Raw genomic sequence first — 20,297 nt, 5'->3', positions numbered from 1 at the left:
AACCTTACTTTCTAAAATTAAAGAATCCTTCTCCTTCACAGAACAACATCGTCACCACCAATGACATTCCAGTTCTCATGACTTAAAAGGTTGTTAAACTTAAAAATTAATCTTAATTCAGTAACACACCGAATAACTAGAGACAATAGATGAGTTTATATTTTTCAGGCGGGGACATGAAAGAATAGATGAATGACATCACTTGTTGTGGTTGTTCTCACGGTTCGTGCACCTCCACACTTCTTTAATCCTCATTTAACTCTAACATGGAAGTCTTGGACCGAACATTTTCTCTCTCAAACTAATGTAAAATTCAAAAATGTTATGATCTCTGCTGCTTCATGTTTTTCCTCCCATGAAGTCATTAATTAATGCTAATTTTAGATTAGATTAGATTAGATTACTTACAGTGTGGAAACAGGCCCTTTGGCCCAACAAGTCCACACCGCCCCGCCGAAGCGCAACCCACCCATACCCCTACATTTACCCCTTACCTAACACTGCGGGCAATTTAGCATGGCCAATTCACCTGACCCTGCACATCTTTGGACTGTGGGAGGAAACCGGAGCACCCGGAGGAAACCCACGCAGACACGGGGAGAACGTGCAAACTCCACACAGTCAGTCGCCTGAGGCGGGAATTGAACCCGGGTCTCTGGCGCTGTGAGGCAGCAGTGCTAACCACTGGGCCACCGTGCCGCCCACTAATTTGTTACACAATACCATGTTTGGTTTTGCTTGTTCTTTGGTTGAATCCAGAATGTGTGAGTAAAATAATAACACAAGCAATTCTAGTATAAATGTATCTTTAGTACTGGAGTAACATAGTTAACTCTCAATTTGCTGTAGGGTATCATTAATATTTGAAGTAACATGTTCAGCACCTGTGTCAATGTCAGATGTGCCAAGAGTAACACAGTTAGCACTAGTGTCAAGGGAGGTTGCCACAAGCCCCAGAATAGTACAGTCTTGCCAAAGTGAGGTACAGCTTGAATTGAACTAACACAATTAGTGCTACTATCAAAATAAGGTATAACGAGTATTAATTACCATAACATAGTGAACTCCAGGGAAATCGAATGATACCCCTAATCCTGGTAGAATATGCTCACATTTGGTAGTGGACGAATGGGACATGACAGTCTCAACACCAGTATCAATGTCAGATGTCATGAGAGTAACACAGTTTGCACTCGTGTCAAGGGAGGTTGCCACAAATCCCAGAATAGTACAGTCTTGCCAAAGTGAGGTACAACTTGCAATGAACTAACGCGATTAATGTTACTGTCAAAATAAAGTAGAACTAGTATTACCGTAACATATTGAGCTCTAGTGTAAATACATGATCCCACTAATCCTGGTAGAATATGCTCACTTTTGGTAGTGGAGGAATGGGACATTACAGATGAATCAAGAGCAGAGTCAGGGTGAAAGCTGTTGGGAATCAGTCTCCAGCAATCCTGTATGAATAGAGACAGTACCACCACAGTACTGACAGATTCCAATCTGTACTTGTGAAAAGTTGTTTCATTATAGGAGTTTGGTAGAATTACTGAATAGCATTTTCCAACATTTTTCTTCTGTTAAAATGTTAGGCAAAGAGAAAAAGGATTTGAGTTTATTTGTTAAATGGTTGTAGCTAATGTCACTAATGATGTAATCTTCTGACTCACTGGAGGATTGACATGTGAATAAATAGAGAATTCCTTGCCCATGTATCAGCCATGCACTAGTCACACACTTACAATTTGGGTACTATCCAGAATGGAGCAAATTATTCTGCTTGTAAAAGAGAGTTTCTACCCAATTCTGTCAGTGATTGGTGTCCCTGGTGAGTTATTGTAATCTGCTTGTTATGAATCAGTATAAATATAGTCCCTGTATTACCGGCTTGTTCAATAATGTGATACATTTTCTGTGGGACTGTGTCACAACATTGACAGCTGTTGGAACCAACTCTTGAACTGCTTGCTCTTGTTTTCAACATTATTAAAGATTTGATAATCTTATGGATGTTGTAATTTGCAAGTTTGTGTGAAAGGATTTTAGTTTATCAGATTAGATGGAATTAAGGTTCATAACGAAGAGGTGTTGGTAATTCAGGAAAGTGTGAAAACAGATAAGTCCACTGGCCAGGTGGGATTTATCCTAGGATTCTCTGGGAAGCTAGGGAGGAGATTGCAGAGCCTTTGGCTTTGATCTGACAGAAGACTGGAGGATTGCAAATGCTGTCTCCTTGTTCAAGAAGGGGAGTAGAGACAACCCTGGCAATTGTTGACCAGTGAACCTTACTTTGGTTATGGGTAAAGTGTTGGAAAGGATAATAGGAGTTAGGATTAATAATCACCTAGAAAGGAATAATTTGATTAGGGATGGTCAACGTGATTTTGTGAAGGGTGAGTCATGCCTCACAAACCTTATTGAATTCTTTGAGAAGTTGACCAGACAGGTGGATGAGAGTAAAGTGGTTGATGCAGTGTATTTGGATTTCAGTAAAGCATTTGATAAGTTTCCCCATGGTAGACTATTGCAGAAAATATGGAGGCATGGGATTGAGCGTGATTTAACAGTTTGGATCAGAAATTGGTTAGCTGGAAGAAGCCAGAGGGTGGTGCGTGATGGGAAATGTTCATTCTGGAGTTCAGTTACTAGTGGGGTACCATAAGGTTTGGTTTTGGGCCACTGTTGTTTGTCATTTTTATAAATGAACTGGATGAGGTCAGAGAAGGATGGGTTAGTAAATTTGCAGATGACACTAAAGTTCAAAGGTTGTGAGAAGATTTGTAGCTCGGGTGCTCGTTGCTGTGGTTCTGTTCGCCGAGCTGGAAGTTTTTGTTGCAAACGTTTCGTCCCCTGTCTGGGTGACATCCTCAGTGCTTGGGAGCCTCCTGTGAAGCGCTTCTGTGTGTTTCCTCCGGCATTTATAGTGGCCTGTCTCTGCCGATTCCGGTTGTCAGTTTCAGCTGTCCGCTGTAGTGGCCGGTATATTGGGTCCAGGTCGATGTGTTTGTTGATGGAGTTTGTGGATGAGTGCCATGCTTCTAGGAATTCCCTGGCTGTTCTTTGTTTGGCTTGCCCTATAATGGTAGTGTTGTCCCAGTCAAATTCATGTTGCTTGTCGTCTGCGTATGTGGCTACTAGGGATAGCTGGTCGTGTCGTTTCGTGGCTAGTTGATGTTCGTGGATGCGGATCGTTAGCTGTCTTCCTGTTTGTCCTATATAGTGTTTTGTGCAGTCCTTGCATGGGATTTTGTACACTACATTAGTTTTGCTCATGCTGGGTATCGGGTCCTTCGTTCTGGTGAGTTGTTGTCTGAGTGTGGCTGTTGGTTTGTGTGCTGTTATAAGTCCTAGTGGTCGCAGTAGTCTGGCTGTCATTTCAGAGAGGTTCTTGATGTATGGTAGTGTGGCTAGTCCTTTGGGTTGCGGCATGTCCTCGTTCCGTTGTCTTTCCCTTAGGCATCTGTTGATGAAATTGCGAGGATATCCGTTTTTGGCGAATACCTTGTACAGGTGTTCATCTTCCTTTTTTTGCAGGTCTGGTGTGCTGCAGTGTGTTGTGGCCCTTTTGAATAGTGTCTTGATGCAACTTCGTTTGTGTGTATTGGGGTGGTTGCTTTCATAGTTCAGGACTTGGTCTGTGTGTGTGGCTTTCCTGTGTACCTTAGTGGTGAATTCTCCGTTTGGTGTTCTCTGTACCCTCATACATCAAGAACATCTCTGAAATGACAGCCAGACTACTGCGACCACTAGAACTTATAACAGCACACAAACCAACAGCCACACTCAGACAACAACTCACCAGAACGAAGGACCCGATACCCAGCATGAGCAAAACTAATGTAGTGTACAAAATCCCATGCAAGGACTGCACAAAACACTATATAGGACAAACAGGAAGACAGCTAACGATCCGCATCCACGAACATCAACTAGCCACGAAACGACACGACCAGCTATCCCTAGTAGCCACACATGCAGACGACAAGCAACATGAATTTGACTGCGACAACACTACCATTATAGGGCAAGCCAAACAAAGAACAGCCAGGGAATTCCTAGAAGCATGGCACTCATCCACAAACTCCATCAACAAACACATCGACCTGGACCCAATATACCGGCCACTACAGCGGACAGCTGAAACTGACAACCGGAAGCGGCAGGGACAGGCCACTATAAATGCTGGAGGAAACACACAGAAGCGCTTCACAGGAGGCTCCCAAGCACTGAGGATGTCACCTAGACAGGGGAAGAAACGTTTGCAACAAAAACTTCCAGCTCCGCGAACAGAACCACAGCGACACTGAAGTTGATGGAGTTGTGGATGGTGTGGAAGGATGTTGCAGGTTACAGAGGGACATAGATAAGTTGCAGAGCTGGGCTGAGAGGTGGCAAATGGAGTTTAATGTGGAAAAGTGTGTGATGGTTCACTTTGGTAGGAGGAGCAGGAACAGCATTGTGGGCTAATGGTAAGATTCTTGGTAGTGTGGATGAGCAGAGATCTCAGTGTCTATGTGTGTACATCCCTGAAAGTTGCCACTCAGGTTGATAGGGTTGTAAAGAAGGCATACAGTACATTACTTTTTATTGGTAGAGAGATTGAGTTTCAGAGCCATGAGGTCATGTTGCAGGTGTACAAAACCCTGGTGTCGCCACACTTGGAGTATTGCATACAGTTCTGGTCGCAGCATTGTAGGAAGGATGTGGAAGCATTGGAAGGGTGCAGAGAAGATTTACCAGGATGTTGCCTGGTTTAGAGGGAAGGTCTTATGAGGAAAGGTTGAGGGACTTGAAGCTATTTTCATTAGAGAGAGAAGGTTAAGAGATGACTTATTAGAGACATATAAGATGATCAGAGGGTTAGATAGGGCAAACAGTGAGAGCCTTTTTCCTAGGATGGTGATGGCTAGCACGAGGGGGCATAGGTTTAAATTGAGTGGTGAGAGATATGGAACAGATTTCAGAGATAGGTCCTTTACTCAGAGAGTAGTAAGGGCAAGGAATACCCTGTCATCCACAATAGTAGACTCACCAACTTTAAGATAATTTAAACAGTCATTGGATAAATATGTGAATGATAATGGAATAGTGTAGGTTAGATTGGCTTCAGACTGGTTTCACAGGTCGGCACAAAATCGAGGGCCAAAGGGCCTGTACTGTGCTGTTATGTTCTATGTTCCATGTTCTGTGTTTCATTCAGTTCATCCTAGGATTTTTGGACCGTTTTTTCATTTATTGCCAACATTACATGATAATAGAAATGCACAAGTAGATTTCCCATGTGATGGCTTCAAGAGTAATTTCATCTCACATTACAATGTTGATATTTGTTTGGAATTGAGTAAAATGCTCTCAGCCTGTATCTCAATATATGTTTAAATTAATATTTATCTATCAAGCCCTCCATAATCTTGAATATTTCAAGAGATAGCCTTTCATTCTTCTAACCTTCGGTGGGATGTAAACCAAATTTAGTCTGGCTTTCCATGATCCACAGTACTTCACTTTTCCAACTCTCTTTGTTTCTTGTACAAGTGCATACAGGTCTCTCTAAACCACTACAAATTTCATGCCAAATTTAACAATACTCAGAATTTCCATTGTTATGTCTCAAGTCAATAGGCTTAAACTTCCACGCTTAATACTTCACAAGCCATGTCATTGTCTCCTCAATTAATTTGTCTTGGTGTCTATGCAGCTTTTCTGAATTCTCCTTGTAGCTTACATTCCCACACAGTTTTATATTGTCAACAGACTTAGGTACAATACTCTCTGACTCTTTTTACTGCAGTCTGTAAATCACTGAGGCTAAGGCACAGATATTTGTACAGCTCAACTTGTCATGGTCTGTCAATGTAAAAATGCACTATTCGTATCCCTTTCTGTTCAGACTCATTCCTCTATCCAGGTTAAAGTGTTCCCCTTGACTTATTTAGTCTGAATTTTACTTTCTCACAGTTTTCCACCTGATATTACCTTGTGCAATTTCCTTACTGTCAATAGGCCTGAGGTGATTCATTATTTTGGGGATAAAACATGTTCTGTATAAACAGGCAAAAAAATGTTTGTTCAGTATCTCTACCATTTGCTCATGTCCATAATAATTTGTACTGTGATTTTTATTAAGACACATACATTTGAGCTACTTGCTCTTTTTTTGATATCTCTTTGAAGGTCATGACCATCTGTTATTTTCTTGTGGTCAATTTCCTCTCATAGTTAGTTATTTCCATTTTTATGAACTTGGGTGGCCTCTGCCACATTCTAAAAGATTCCCAATCCTCCATTGTGCTTTAATTCATTGTAACATTAACATTACCTCATGCTATGCTTCGTGGAGTTGATGAGATAATGGCAATATTATTAGTCAACATATCCAAAACCTCATGCAACTTTGTGGGGACATGACTCTACCATGGCAGATGGGGAAATTTGAATTCAAACATTATCTGGAATCTTTATAAAAGCTAACCTAATACTAACCATATAACCAATGTCATTGTTGTCTTGTATAAAAATCTCAACTATTTCACTAATCTTTCTGAGAAAAGGAATGTTTTATCATGATTGAATCTAGTCTATATTACTCCACCACCACAGCAAAATAGTAAAGTTTGAAATGATCTTTGGTCAGTTTGAAATGGGGAGTGCTTGCTGACATAGTTAGAAATACACACATCTAATAAATAAATAAAACAACTATTGTTAACATCCTGGGTAAGTCGTGGATGAGTTGCTGAGGGGATACTTGCTGAGTTTTGATATTCAGTGGAATGCATACTTATTAAACATTTTGAATTGATTCTTTAAGTATTTCTTTTTGTTTATTTCCAACAATATGTTGTAGCTAGTGATACTTATAATCTCTCTTTTTTCTTTCTTACAGTAAACATAATAACAATTGTAATTCTATCCCAGGGAAAGTGTGGTCTTTCCAAATGTATTTCTTTCTACATGATGGCCATGGCAACAGCAAATCTACTGGTCTTGACCAACAACACAATGGTATATTATACTTTGAGTTATCATTTTCCACATTCATTCTTGTCTCACACTCCTGTGTGCACTTTCATTTTGTTTGTGACTGTTGTCAGCCTTGATTTGACGGTTTGGTTCACTGTCTCTTTCACATTTGACCGTTTTATAATTATCTGCCACCAGAGGTTGAAAGCAAAATACTGCACCAAGGGAACAGCATCTGTGGTTGTAACAATGTTCTCTGTCCTGATCTTAATAAAGAACATTACTGTTTGGTTTGCATATGAACATGAACACGTAATTAATAAAATACGGTGGGGCTGTGGAGGAAGTTTGACATTTTTTTCCTCAACGTTTGGTGTAGTGTCTGTCTGGTTTCACAGCATTTGGCGTGTTTGGCTCCCATTCACCTTGATCATTTTATTAAATTCTTTGACAGTGAGATATGTTCTAGTGGCCACAAGAGCCCGTAGAGGTCTCCGGGGTCACACACATGAGAATGAGAGAGATTCAGAGATGGAGAACCGAAGGAAATCCATCATTTTACTCTTCACGATATCAGGCAGTTTTATATTGTTTTGGCTGACAGGGAATGTGACCTTTATAACAACAAAACTAACGAACACAACTTACTATCGAGGAGACCGTACATCCCCTGCATATATCGCCACTGAGTCCGGAGCAATGCTGAGATATTTGAATTCCTGCACAAACACATGTATTTATGCAGCTACCCAGAGGAATTTCAGGCAAGAGTTTAAGAAGGTGCTGAAACTTCCCTGGGCACTGATTGAAAGATTGTTGAAAAATGAGCAAAATAATTCTAAACCTTGTTTGAGAGACTAGAATTCTGATTCTGCTCCCACCTTGCTCAGGCTGAAAGGTTTTCCTTAGGCCATTTTAAGTTGGCCTCTGAAACAATCCAGAGGTGTGTGATTATATTTGGTCTATGTTTGTAGATTTCTAATGATAACCTTCTTAGCAGTGACAATAACCCAGCTTGTAATTCATGGAATTCTAATGAGACACCGCAATGTGTTTCTTTCATTTCATTTCAACTTTGTGGCTCCAAGCTCTACATTTCTTTGAGAATGTTCTCTAGTGTCATAACACATGCACGTCTTTGAATGGCCTACTTCCAAGAGAGAAAAAAACAGTTAAAAAATGTACTGGGCATAGTTGTGAATGAATGTACAGGATTTACTTCAGCACCATTTTGAGTTCTACCAGATGAATTTCAACAGTGTGCATTATTGATAAGCCTAACTGCTCCCACCCTTCGAGACCTCCATATTTTCACTAGCAATCCTCCAGGCCAGAGAGAATGATCTGACATTAAAGGAAAATTGATCCTATGAATACACAACCAGGAAACATTGGACACTTCTTCATGAAAATATCGTTTGCATATTAGATTAGATTAGATTACTTACAGTGTGGAAACAGGCCCTTTGGCCCAACAAGTCCACACTGCCCCGCCGAAGCGCAACCCACCCATACCCCTACATCTACCCCTTACCTAACACTACGGGCAATTTAGCATGGCCAATTCACCTGACCTGCACATCTTTGGACTGTGGGAGGAAACCGGAGCACCCGGAGGAAACCCACGCAGACACGGGGAGAATGTGCAAACTCCACACAGTCAGTCGCCTGAGGCGGGAATTGAACCCGGGTCTAACTGCTGTCACACTTATACCTTTTGGCATTTGCCTCTTTGCAAAAAATTCTGATTGTGATGCAGTTATTGCTTATGCAAATACTACACCATTCCCTAGAACAGTTATTGATATTTCCCAAAGAAGACTAAGTTGCCATTCTCTTTGACTTTCCCAAAGACTGAAACCATTAAAGGAACAAAATGCCAGAAGAATGACTTTTTATATCATCTTGAATATGCTATAGCCCTTCAGCATTTTCATTATTTTTATTCCTTCATCAATTTTGGTTTGGAGCAGTGAACTGGAAATTGTGAACTAAAGTTGACTTTTGGACTTTGAGCTACAGTTTGCACTAAAAGGAAAACTGATCAAACAACTTTAGTTTATTTGTGAGGCTAGACTTGGAAGTTAATTGCATATCGTTTTGTTCCTGATCAAAATGTTCTGCAGATGCTTCCTTACTGGGGTAGAGCAATACAATTAAACAGATAGCAGGCATTGGTTATTCATGAGGTCAGTTCCTGGACATTGGTTTCAGCAAATCTGATAAATATGTTATGCTCAAGCAGATGGCAGATGTTGAATGGCAACTGTGACCTGGTGAAGGAGAAAGCCAGTCTCAGGGAGTCGTTAGGAATAAAAGCAGACATTGCTGGTGAATCTCTCCAGGCCTGGCAGCCTTTGTGGGAAGAAAGCAAAATTAACATGGAGTCTGGTGACTCCATATTTGAACATCAACTTTGTTTCATTTTAGGGAGTCTGCAGAGTGTAAATTGGGTTTTGGACTGTGTTTTCTGTAAAAGGAGGAATCTGGCTGTTGATGCTACAGCGTGAAGGTTTGAAAGCTCCCTGTCTAAACCCCCAGGATCATCTCTTAGACGTTCAGAGAAAGAAAACTAACTCATAAGTAATACTGCCTCGAACTGAGTAAACTGTAAATGTGATTCTGATCGATATCTTCAGAAAATCAATCAAGAAAATATGGTCTATGCCTGTAGAACAATGCTTCGTAAAAACCACTTAAGTAATCAGACCAGTTAAAAAACCTAAATATTTTATTTTATTTATAGCATAACCATGTTACTTGTCTGTCTGCCTTTTGCATGAATGGGGCTGCAAACAAAGGCTGTATGTTGTTGATATTTCCCAAACAAGACTAAGTAGACACTCTGTTTGACTTTCTTGACAACTGAAACTGCGGAAGGAATTGAATGTCACAAGACTGAATCTTTGTATCTTCTTAAAAATGTTAGAGCTCTCTCACATCAACCAATTAGGTGACTTTGTTATTTAATATTTTTCCACTAACATTGCGGTATTGTGAATAAATTGCTCAGACTTGTTTAAGTTAGAAACCCAGTATCAAGAATTGATTACTTGCAGAGTATGGGATTTGTTATTCAAAACCTCTGGTTAAGAACCATTGCACTTAACTTTAAGGGTGGAGAGGTTGGTTTGGTTCTGCTCTCTATTTCCATATCATGCAATTGTGGAGGGGCTCATTGCAAGGTTTTCAATGGATCACGAAGGACACTCGATGAATCACTGAGAAGCAGTTCCAGGGTCACAGTTTAGTTGGACAGAAAAAGGGGCAGACTCTGTCTTTGGCGCATAGAATTTTAGCTGACCAGCAGGGAAGAAGTGAAGAGCACTTGGCTAACCCTGTGAAGTCAGGCCTCAGGGGGAGTGTCGAGGAGCTGATGAAGCGGGAGGGGGAGTTTCTGGATTGTGTTGGTGGGAAGATGTGTGGGGGAGGTGGTAATGCTCAGAAGAAACCTGAGAACATTAATATTTCAGCACAATGAGACTATCCTATAAGCAAATCATATAAGCAATAATTGCTTTATACAATGGAGAAGGTGAGAACTGAGGGAGAAACCAGGCATTTGATGCAGTGAGTTGCAGGTGAAAAGCTGGAGCTGTCCCTGTGAGTAAGGACTGGAGTGTAGATTCAGAGACAAGGGGAACATGAACCCAGGACAGAAGGATGATCGGTCAATGACAGGAGCAGTCATTGTGATAGTCCATGACAGAAACGCTCTTGAGAGTAAGTTTCAAGGCTGGATCAATAAAAGTGAAAAAAAAAACTGCTTCTCTGTGAAGTTTAATGATATTTGATGATCCACCATGTCATTCACATCTGAGTGGAGTTTCTGAGGTGTCCATGGGATCTGTCCTGTGAACATTTTCTTTGTGATGTGGTGTGTTCAATGGCAGCATATTACCCTTGTGTTCCACATGTTAATTCTGGATGGTAGTAATGAGTTGTACATGAACTGTAGATTGCATTAGTGTTCACCTTGTGAAGAATACCCTGAAGCCTTATTCATCATAGCCGATGACTTCAGCCAGGCCAACCTCAAAAGGGCGCTACTAACGGACCATCAACACATTTCCTCACCCACCAGGGGTCTGAACAACCTTTGGCATTGCTACACAAGCATCAAACATGGCTACCACTCTATACCCCATCCACACTTTGGAAAATCAGATCACAACCCTGGGTTCCTCCTCCCAACTTACAAGCAGGAGATGAAATGTGAGGACCCATTACAGAAAACAGTGCAATGCTGGTCTGAGGTAGTGGAAGAGCTTCTGGGGGACTGCTTGGAATTGGTGCACTGCTCCATATTCAAGAACTCCACAGCCAACCCAGATGACAATGCCACCATCATCTTGGACTTCATCAGCAAGTGTCTGTAGGACTGCTTGCCAAAGAAGTCAATCTGTAGCTTCCCCAATTGGAAGAATGGATGAACTGGGAAATCCATTGCCTACTAAAGACCAGGTGTGTGGTTTCAAATCAGGCAACCTTTATAGGAAATCCTGATATGACCTCTGTAAGACCATTGGTAATGCCAAGAAGCACTAGCGGACTATGATAAAGACCCAAACTAATGACACAGACACCCGCCGTCTGTGGCAAGGCCTCCAAAACAAAACAGACTACAAAGTGAAGCAGAACAGAATAGCTGACAAGAGTACATCCCTCCCTGATCAGCTCAATGCATTTTATACTCAGTTTGAAGGGATGGTCAGTGAAACGTTATCGCCTGCCCTGACAGCCCTGGCTGTATCTGCTCCCTCAGTCACTGCTGCAGACATCAGATCGGCCTTCTAGGGAGTGAACCCATTGAAAGTGACAGGCCCAGATGAAGTCCCTGGCCATGCACACAGGTCCTGCATGGACCAGCTGGTGGAAGTATTCACTGACATCTTTAACCTGTCCTTACCACAATCTGAAGTCCCCACCTGCTTCAGGAAGACCACCATCATCCTGGTACCAAAGAGAACACTCGAAACACACCTCAATGACTAAAGCCCAGTGGCTCTATCCTCCATAATTATGAAGTGCTTCAAGAAGTCATATCAAATCTAAGCTCCCGGCCTGCTTTGATCCCTTGCAATTTGCCTACCAGTGCAACAGGTCTATGGCAGATGCCATTCTCTTAGCCTTACAATCATCCTTGGAATATCTGGATAATGTGGATACCCATGTCACACTTCTATATATTGACTACAACTCTGCCTTCAACATTATAATCCCAACCAAACAAATCTCCAAACTCCAAGACTTAGGTCTCTGCTCTGCCCTCTGCAACTGGATCCTTAGCTTCCTGACCCACAGACCACGATAGGTGAGGATGGGCAACAGCACCTCCTCCCCGACAATCCTCAACACTGCATGGCTGTACGCTCAGCCCCTTACTGTACTCCCTGTACTCTCATGACTGTGTGGCCACATTTTCTCCGAACTCCATCCACAAGTTCACTGGCGACACCTTTGTTGTAGCCCAGATATCAAACAGTAACAAGACAGAATGCAGGAAAGAGATAGACTGCTTGCTCATGTGATGTAAAGATAACAATCTCTCCTCAACATCAGCAAAACTAAAGAGCTGAACATTGACTTCAGGAAGCACGGAGGACAGTACACCCTTATCAACACCAATGTAGATGAGGTGGAGATGGTTGAGAGTTTCAAGTTCCTAGGAGTGAGGCTCACCGTCACTCTGTCCTGGACCCATCCACATTGATGCAAAAGTCAAGAAGGCACCACACCTCCTCTTCCTCAGGAGGCTAAGGAAATTCAGAATGTCCACAAGGACTCTCAGCAACTTTTATACATGCACCACAGAAAAGCATTCTATCTGGATGCATCACAGCTCAGTATGGCTACTGTTCAGCCCAGGAATGTAAGAAACTGCAGAGAGTTGTAAAGACAGCCCAGTCCATCACACAAACCAACCTTCCATCCATTGACTCTATCAACACTTCTCCCTGCCTTGGAAAGCCAACATCATCAAAGACACCTCCCAACCTGTTTATAATCTCTTCCAATCTCTTCCATCAGGCAGAAGATACAAACGCTTAAACGCACTTACCAACAGGTTCAAGAACAGCTTCTTCTCCTCTGATATTAGCCTTCTGAATGGATCTCTCAAATTTCAAATCTAATGCTGATCTTCCTTTTTGTGCTTTCCTTTTCAGCTGTAGTTATGTATTCCTCGCTCTGTTCTACCACTCCATGATCTTTGTATTATATTATCTGTCTGTACTGCGCATAAAACAAAATCTTTCACTCTACCTCGGTACATGTAACAATAATAAATCAAATCTAAAGAATCAAGTCAAATCAAATCAAATCAAATCAAGTGTTCTGTTTGTTAAAAACCATGAAATCTTGTGCTTTGTTCTCTCAGCAAGTCCACTGTTTATTTTACAAATAAAAGTTACTTGTCACTAAAATGAAACAAAGAACTGAGGATGCTGGCTACTGACCCTGAGCTTCCAATTGCCTGTTCCTCCAACACACCACTGTATTCCCTGGCCAAAGTTAAAAATCACACAACACCAGGTTATAGTCCAACAGGTTTAATTGGAAGCACACGAGCTTTCAGAGTGCCGCTCCTTCATCAGGCGATTGTGCTGGCCAGTAATTCAGTCTTGGGCTTGCTGTAGTAAGGTTCAGCACAAGATCAAAGAACAATCTCTAATTTTTGGATTTGAAACCCTGTAGGAGCCTCTAGGATTTAACATCGAGTTCAATAACTTTAGTGTTTGATTCCATCCAGCCACGGTTTATTCCTACCCCTCAACTGGTCCTGATATGACATGGGCTGCTTTTAGCACAGTCACCCATTCCCTCACACTCCTCGGCCCATTATCACATTGTATGCATTCTACACAGCTAACCCATTTTCTCATTCTCAGCTCTTATAATCATGTACATAGTTGTTCTTCTGCTCTGGCCTGCTATTCATTATCGCCTTGGTTACCTGCTCTGTTTATATTTCTCTGTCTCCACATATTCACTGCCCCTACACCTCCTCTCCCATTTCAGCTTCAGCATAAACACAACTTTCTCCGAGGTACTAACAGATCTGATGAAATGTCACTGAACTCAAAATGTTAACTCAGCTTTCATCCGACACATACTGCCAGACCTGCTGAGTCTTGCCAGCAATTTCTGGTTTTGTTGCTGGTCCCTAATCAGATTGGAATACAACTTGGTGATCTCTTCCTGGGTAACATCATGTTGGTGGGCAGCTCAGGCACAATAGGTGAATTGTTTCACATGTGAAAAATTACATCTTCGCACATGAATAAATATTGATTGCAGACAAACCTTACTTAATTAAAAAATTAAAGAATCCCTGCTCCTTAACAAAACAACACTGTGGCCCCAGTGAAATTTCAATTCTCATGACTTACCAGGTTGCAAAACTTAGAAGCTAAATTTAATTCAGAGCAATACCAATTAATTAAAGAAAACAGAATTGCCTACAGTGTTAAAGAGGGGAAAATAAAGAATAGATGAATAACATCACTTGTCATGTTTGCTCTCACATTTTGTGCATCTAGAAGCACCTCTGCATTCTGGTATCCACAGCCAGGATGACAGGAATTAGAATTTTTGTGGCTTGTATTGCAATGGAGGCTGAGACACCAGCCATGGTTGCGTCCCCAAGCGTGCTGAGCTGGCTAGAGTTCAAATCTACCAAGAATCATAGAGTCATACAGTCACACAGCACAGAAACACAGCCAATCAGTCGATTCTGACCAAGTTTCCCAAATTAAAATGGTCCAACCTGCCAGTGCTTGGCCCATATCCTCCAAACATTTCTTATTCATGTAGTTATCCAAATGTCTTTTAAATGTTGCAATTGTACTGACATCCACCACTTCTCTGGAAGTTCATTCCACACACAAACCCCTCTCTGAGTAATTAAATTGCCCTTCATGTTATTTTTAAATCATTTGCCTCTTCCTTTAAAAGTATGTTCACTAGCCTTGAAATCCCCTGCCCAAGGGAAAAGATACCTGTTGTTCACCTTATCTATACCCCTTATGATTTTACACACCTCTATAAGTTCACCTCTCAACCTCCTACACCCCAGTGAAAATAATCCCAGCCTATCCAGCATCTTCTCATAACTCAAACCATCCAATTCTGGCAACTTCCTGTATATTTCTTCTGAACTGGCTCCAGCTTAATAAAAACCTTCAAATAGCAATGCAACCAGAACTGGACACAGTACTCCAGAGGAGGCCTCACCAATACTCTGCACAACCTCAACATAATGTCCAAACTCCTATTCTCAAAGGTCTGAGCATAATCTCTAGTTATCCTCATTTAATTGTAAAATGCCCTAGAACTCTGTGGGAAGCTGGGGAAGTGCTTGCTGGGCCTCTTACTGAGATATTTGTATCATCGATAGTCACAGGTGAGGTGCCAGAAGACTGGAGGTTGGCTAACGTGGTGCCACTGTTTAAGAAAGGTGGTAAGGACAAGCCAAGGAACAATAGACCAGTGAGCCTGACCTCGGTGGTGGGCAAGTTGCTGGAGGAATCCTGAGGGACAGGATGTAATGTATTTGGAAAGGCAAGAACTGATTAGGGATAAGCAACATGGCTTAGTGCGTGGGAAATCATGTATCACAAACTTGATTGAGTTTTTTGATGAAGTAACAAAGAGGTTTGATGAGGGCAGAGCGGTAGATATGATCTATATGGACTTCAGTAAGGCGTTCAACAAGGTTCCCCTTGGGAGACTGATTAGCAAGGTTAGATCTCACGGAATACAGGGAGAACTAGCCATTTGGATACAGAACTGGCTGAAAGGTAGAAGACAGAGGGTGGTGGTGGAGGGATGTTTTTCAGACTGGAGGCCTGTGACCAGTGGTGTGCCACAAGGATCGGTGCTGGGTCCTCTACTTTTCATTATTTATATAAATGATTTGGATGTGAGGTCAAGAGGTATGGTCAGTAAGATTGCAGATGACACCAAAATTGGAGGTGTAGTGGACAGCAAAGAAGGTTACCTTAGGTTACAATGGGATCTTGACCAGATGGGCCAATGGGCTGAGAAGTGGCAGATGGAGTTTAATTTAGATAAATGCAAGGTGCTGCATTTTGGGAAAACAAATCTTAGCAGGACTTATACACTTAATGGTAAGGTCCTAGGGAGTGTTGCTGAACAAAGAGACCTTGGAGTGCAGGTTCATAGCTCCTTGAAAGTAGAGCTGCACATAGATAGGATAGTGAAGAAGACATTTGGTATGCTTTCCTTTATTGGTCAGAGTATTGAGTACAGAAGTTGGGAGGTCATATTACGGCTGTACAGCACATTGGTTAGGCCACTATTGTGTGCAATAATGTGTGCAATTCTGGTCTCCTTCCTATTGGAAGGATGCTGTGAAACTTGAAAAGGTTCAGAAAAGATTTACAAGGATGTTGCCAGGGTTGGAGGATTTCAGCTATAGGGAGAGGTTGAATAGGATGGGGCTGTTTTCCCTGGAGCATTGGAGGCTGAGGGGTTACCTTATAGAGGTTTATAAAATCATAAGGAGCATGGATAGGATAAATAGACAAAGTCTTTTCCCTGGTGTTGGGGAGCCCAGAACTATAGGGCATAGATTTAAGGTGAGAGGGGAAAGATATAAAAGAGACCTACATGACAACTTTTTCACGCAGAGGGTGGTACGTATATGGAATAAACTGCCAGAGGAAGTGGTGGAGGCTAGTACAATTGCAACATTTAAAAGGCATTTGGATGGGTATAAGAATAGGAAGAGTTTGGAGGGATATGGGTCGGGTGCTGGCAGGTGGGACTAGATTGGGTTCGAATATCTGGTCGTCATGGACGAGTTGGACCGAAGGGTCTGTTTCTGTGCTGCACATTCTATGACTCCATGACTCTATTTGGACCCAATATTGTCTATCTCAAGCTGATGTGAATTTCAATCATAGGATGGCCACTTCTGCTTCAGGTCATCCCCCTTATGAAGTCATTAATTAATCCTGATTTGTTGAACAATACTATACATGTTTAGCCTGTTTTTTGGTTGAAACCAGAGTGCGTCAGCAAAATTTGTATCATACTAACACAAGTAATTCTAATAAAATGTAAGATAGTGTTAGTACTGGAAGTAACATGGTCAGCTCTAGTGTCAATGCAGGCTATCACTAGAACTGGAGTAACATAGTTAACTAATTTTAATTCGTTGAAATTAATTCACCCTAATTTTACTTCCTCAAGGTTTTTCAGATGATATTAATTTGTTTAATTTCCTTCGTACTATTAGGCACTGGGACATTTTACTTTTGGTATGAAACATTTAAGGGAAGGACTGACACAAAATGTTTGTTCAATACCTCTGCCATTTGCTCTGTCCATTATAATTTGTACTGTGATTTTTACGAGAGGACTTCCTTTTGACATCCGTTTGATAGCCATGACCATCTGTTATTACATGCATGACCTGTTTGCTCTCATATTTCATTTTTTCCATTTTCACCAGCTTTTGATGGCCTTTGCTGAATTCTAAAAGATTCCCAATCCTCCATTGTGCCTTAATTCACTGCAACATTAAAATAATCTCTTGCTATGCTTAGCAGAGGTGTTGGTATGTTGGCGATGTCATTGGATGACAAATCTAAAACCTCAGTCTACTGTTCTAGGAATGTTGATATCGATCCTGCCATGGCAAGTGGGGAAATTTTAATTCAATAAATATCTGAAATTTTAAAAGTCTAACCTAATAACGACCATGTAACTAATACCTTTTTTATATGAGTGGGCGGCACGGTGGCACAGTGGTTAGCACTGCTGCTTCGCAGCGCCAGAGACCCGGGTTCAATTCCCGACTCAGGCGACTGACTGTGTGGAGTTTGCACGTTCTCCCCGTGTCTGCGTGGGTTTCCTCCGGGGGCTCCGGTTTCCTCCCACAGTCCAAAGATGTGCAAGTCAGGTGAATTGGCCATGCTAAATTGCCCGTAGTGTTAGGTAAAGGGGTAAATGTAGGGGTATGGGTGGGTTACGCTTCGGCGGGTCGGTGTGGACTTGTTGGGCCTGTTTCCACACTGTAAGTAATCTAATATAATCTAATCTATATTGAAAATAACATATCTCTTTCATGAGTTGCCATTTGAAGAGGAAATCTTCCATTATTATTGGGTCTGGTCTACATTTGACTCTACACCAAAAGCAAAATGCTGAATGCTGACATGTTCTCTGGTCATTTTGAAATGGGAATACTTGTTGACCAAGTTAGAAATACCCACTTCTGATGAATGAATAAAATCACAGTCCTTAACTTCCTGGGTAAACCGTGGATGGATCTTTGATATTCAGTGGAATGTATTCTTGTTGAACATTTTGAATCAATTCTTTAAATGTTTCTTGTTGCATATTTACAACAATAACTTTTAGATAGTGTCATTTATAACCTTTCTTTTCTCTTTCCTGCATTGAACCTAATAACAATTGTAATTCTCCTCCAAGGAAAGTATAGTCTTTCCAAGTGTATCTCTCTCTCTACATGATGGCCATGGCAACTGCAAATCTACTGGTCTTGATAATCAATATAAAGGTGTATTATATTTTCAGTGATCAGTTTCCATATATATTCCTGTCTCACACTCCTGCATGTAGTTTCAATTTGTACATGACTGTTGTTGGCCTTGATTTGACTGTTTGGTTCATTGCCTCTTTCACATTTGACCATTTTATAATTATCTGACACCAGAGGTTTAAAGCAAACTACTGCACTAAGAGATCAACATCTGTGGTTATAACAATGCTTGTATTCGCTATCTTGATCTTTATAAACATGAATGATGGAGTCATTGAGTGATCCAGCATGGAAACAGACCCTTTGGTACAACTAGTCCATGTTGACCAAGTTTCCCAAACAAAAATGATCCCACTTGCCTGCACTTGGCCCATATCCCTCCAAACATTTCTTATTCATGTCCTTATCCAAATATCTTGTAAACTTTGTAACTGTACCCATATCCATCACCTCCTCTGGAAGTTCATTCTGGACACAAGCCACTTTCTGTTTAAAAAATGTTGCCCTTCATGTCTTTTTTAAATCTTTCTCTTTTCACCTTAAAAATATGCCTCCTATTCTTGAAATGTGCCACCTTAGGGAAAAAGCACTTGCCATTCACCTTATCTATACTCCTTAGGAATTTATAAACTTCTATGAGGTCACTCCTCAACCTCCTATGCTCTAGTGAAAAACCTCCCAGACTATCCAGCCTGTCCATATTATAACTCAAATCTTCCATGCCTGGCAACATGCTTTAAATCTGTTCTGAACCCTCTTCATCTTAATAATATTCTTCTTATAACAGGATGACCAGAACTGGACACAGTACTCCAGAAGCGGCTTCACCAACATTCTGTATAACCTCGACAATACATCCCAAGTCCTCTACTCAAAGGTCTGGGTACAAACTTTGGATATCCTCATTTAAGTTTAAAGTGCCACTCTTTTTTTTTCTCTCAAATTAACCTAAGGTTCAATCATATTATGGTCACAGCTGCTTCAGGTCATCCCTCCTATGAAGTTATTAATTAACCCTAATTTGTTGTACAACAGCATGTCTAATTTAGCCTGTTCTTTGATTGAATCCAGAATATGTAATAACACAATTAATTTTAGTGTTAATGAAAGATGCCATTTGTGTTGGTGCAATGCAGTTAACTCTCATGTCGCTGTATTATATCATTAGCACTGGAAGTAACACGGTCAGCTCTAGTATCAATGTGGGACATCACTCGAACTGGAGTAACACAATTAACTTAAGTGTCCAGTGGGTTGTAACTAGTACCAGAGTAACATGGTCTTGCCAATGCAAGATCAATTTGTAGGGAGTAACACAGTGGATGTTACTGACAAAATAAGGTATATTCAGTACTGCAATAACTCGATTGAAAATATCTAATACCAGTAATACTGGTAGAATATACTCAATTGGTGTGGTGGAGGAAAGGGACATTACAGGTGAGTTATGAGCAGAGTCAGGGTAACAACTACTGGGAGATCGGTCTCCAGCAATCCTGCATGAAGAGACAGTACTATCACAATACTGACAGATTACAATTATACTTGTGAAAAGTTGTTTCATTGTAAGTATTTGACAGAATTGATAAACAGTATTTTCAAACAATTTTTTCCTGTGGAAATGTTAGGCAAACAATAAAAGGATTTGAGTTTATTTGTTAAATCACTGTAGCTAATGTCACTAATGATGTAATCTGTCTGACTCACTGGAGGACTGATGTGTGAATAAATAGAGAATTCCCTGCTCATGTATCAGCCATGCACCAGTCACACACTTTCAGCTTGGACACTATTCAGA

General features: G+C 41.1%; 1 protein-coding gene across 1 annotated transcript; it reads left to right on the top strand.

Moving 5' to 3' along the window:
• The first annotated feature begins 1,764 nt into the window (after positions 1-1,764).
• Positions 1,765-7,827, top strand: LOC148150552 (putative G protein-coupled receptor 139). Its single transcript, XM_087975820.1, has 2 exons — positions 1,765-1,831; positions 6,890-7,827. Exons 1-2 carry the CDS (start codon positions 1,765-1,767, stop codon positions 7,825-7,827), a joined length of 1,005 nt encoding a protein of 334 aa, XP_087831946.1.
• Positions 7,828-20,297: the final 12,470 nt, after the last annotated feature.

Source organism: Chiloscyllium plagiosum, unplaced genomic scaffold (assembly GCF_037043375.1).
Source record: "Chiloscyllium plagiosum isolate Xiang-an unplaced genomic scaffold, Cpla_swu_hap1 HiC_scaffold_3, whole genome shotgun sequence".
NCBI classification, from domain to species: Eukaryota; Metazoa; Chordata; class Chondrichthyes; order Orectolobiformes; family Hemiscylliidae; genus Chiloscyllium; species Chiloscyllium plagiosum.
This window is presented reverse-complemented; position numbering and strand designations above follow the sequence as displayed.

Bases quoted from the DNA above. Each gene is read 5' to 3' on its own strand.
- LOC148150552 (XM_087975820.1), top strand. From the start codon at position 1,765: ATGGAGCAAATTATTCTGCTTGTAAAAGAGAGTTTCTACCCAATTCTG. The intron at 1,832-6,889 runs GTGAGTTATTGT...TCTTTCTTACAG, and splicing joins GTCAGTGATTGGTGTCCCTG to TAAACATAATAACAATTGTA.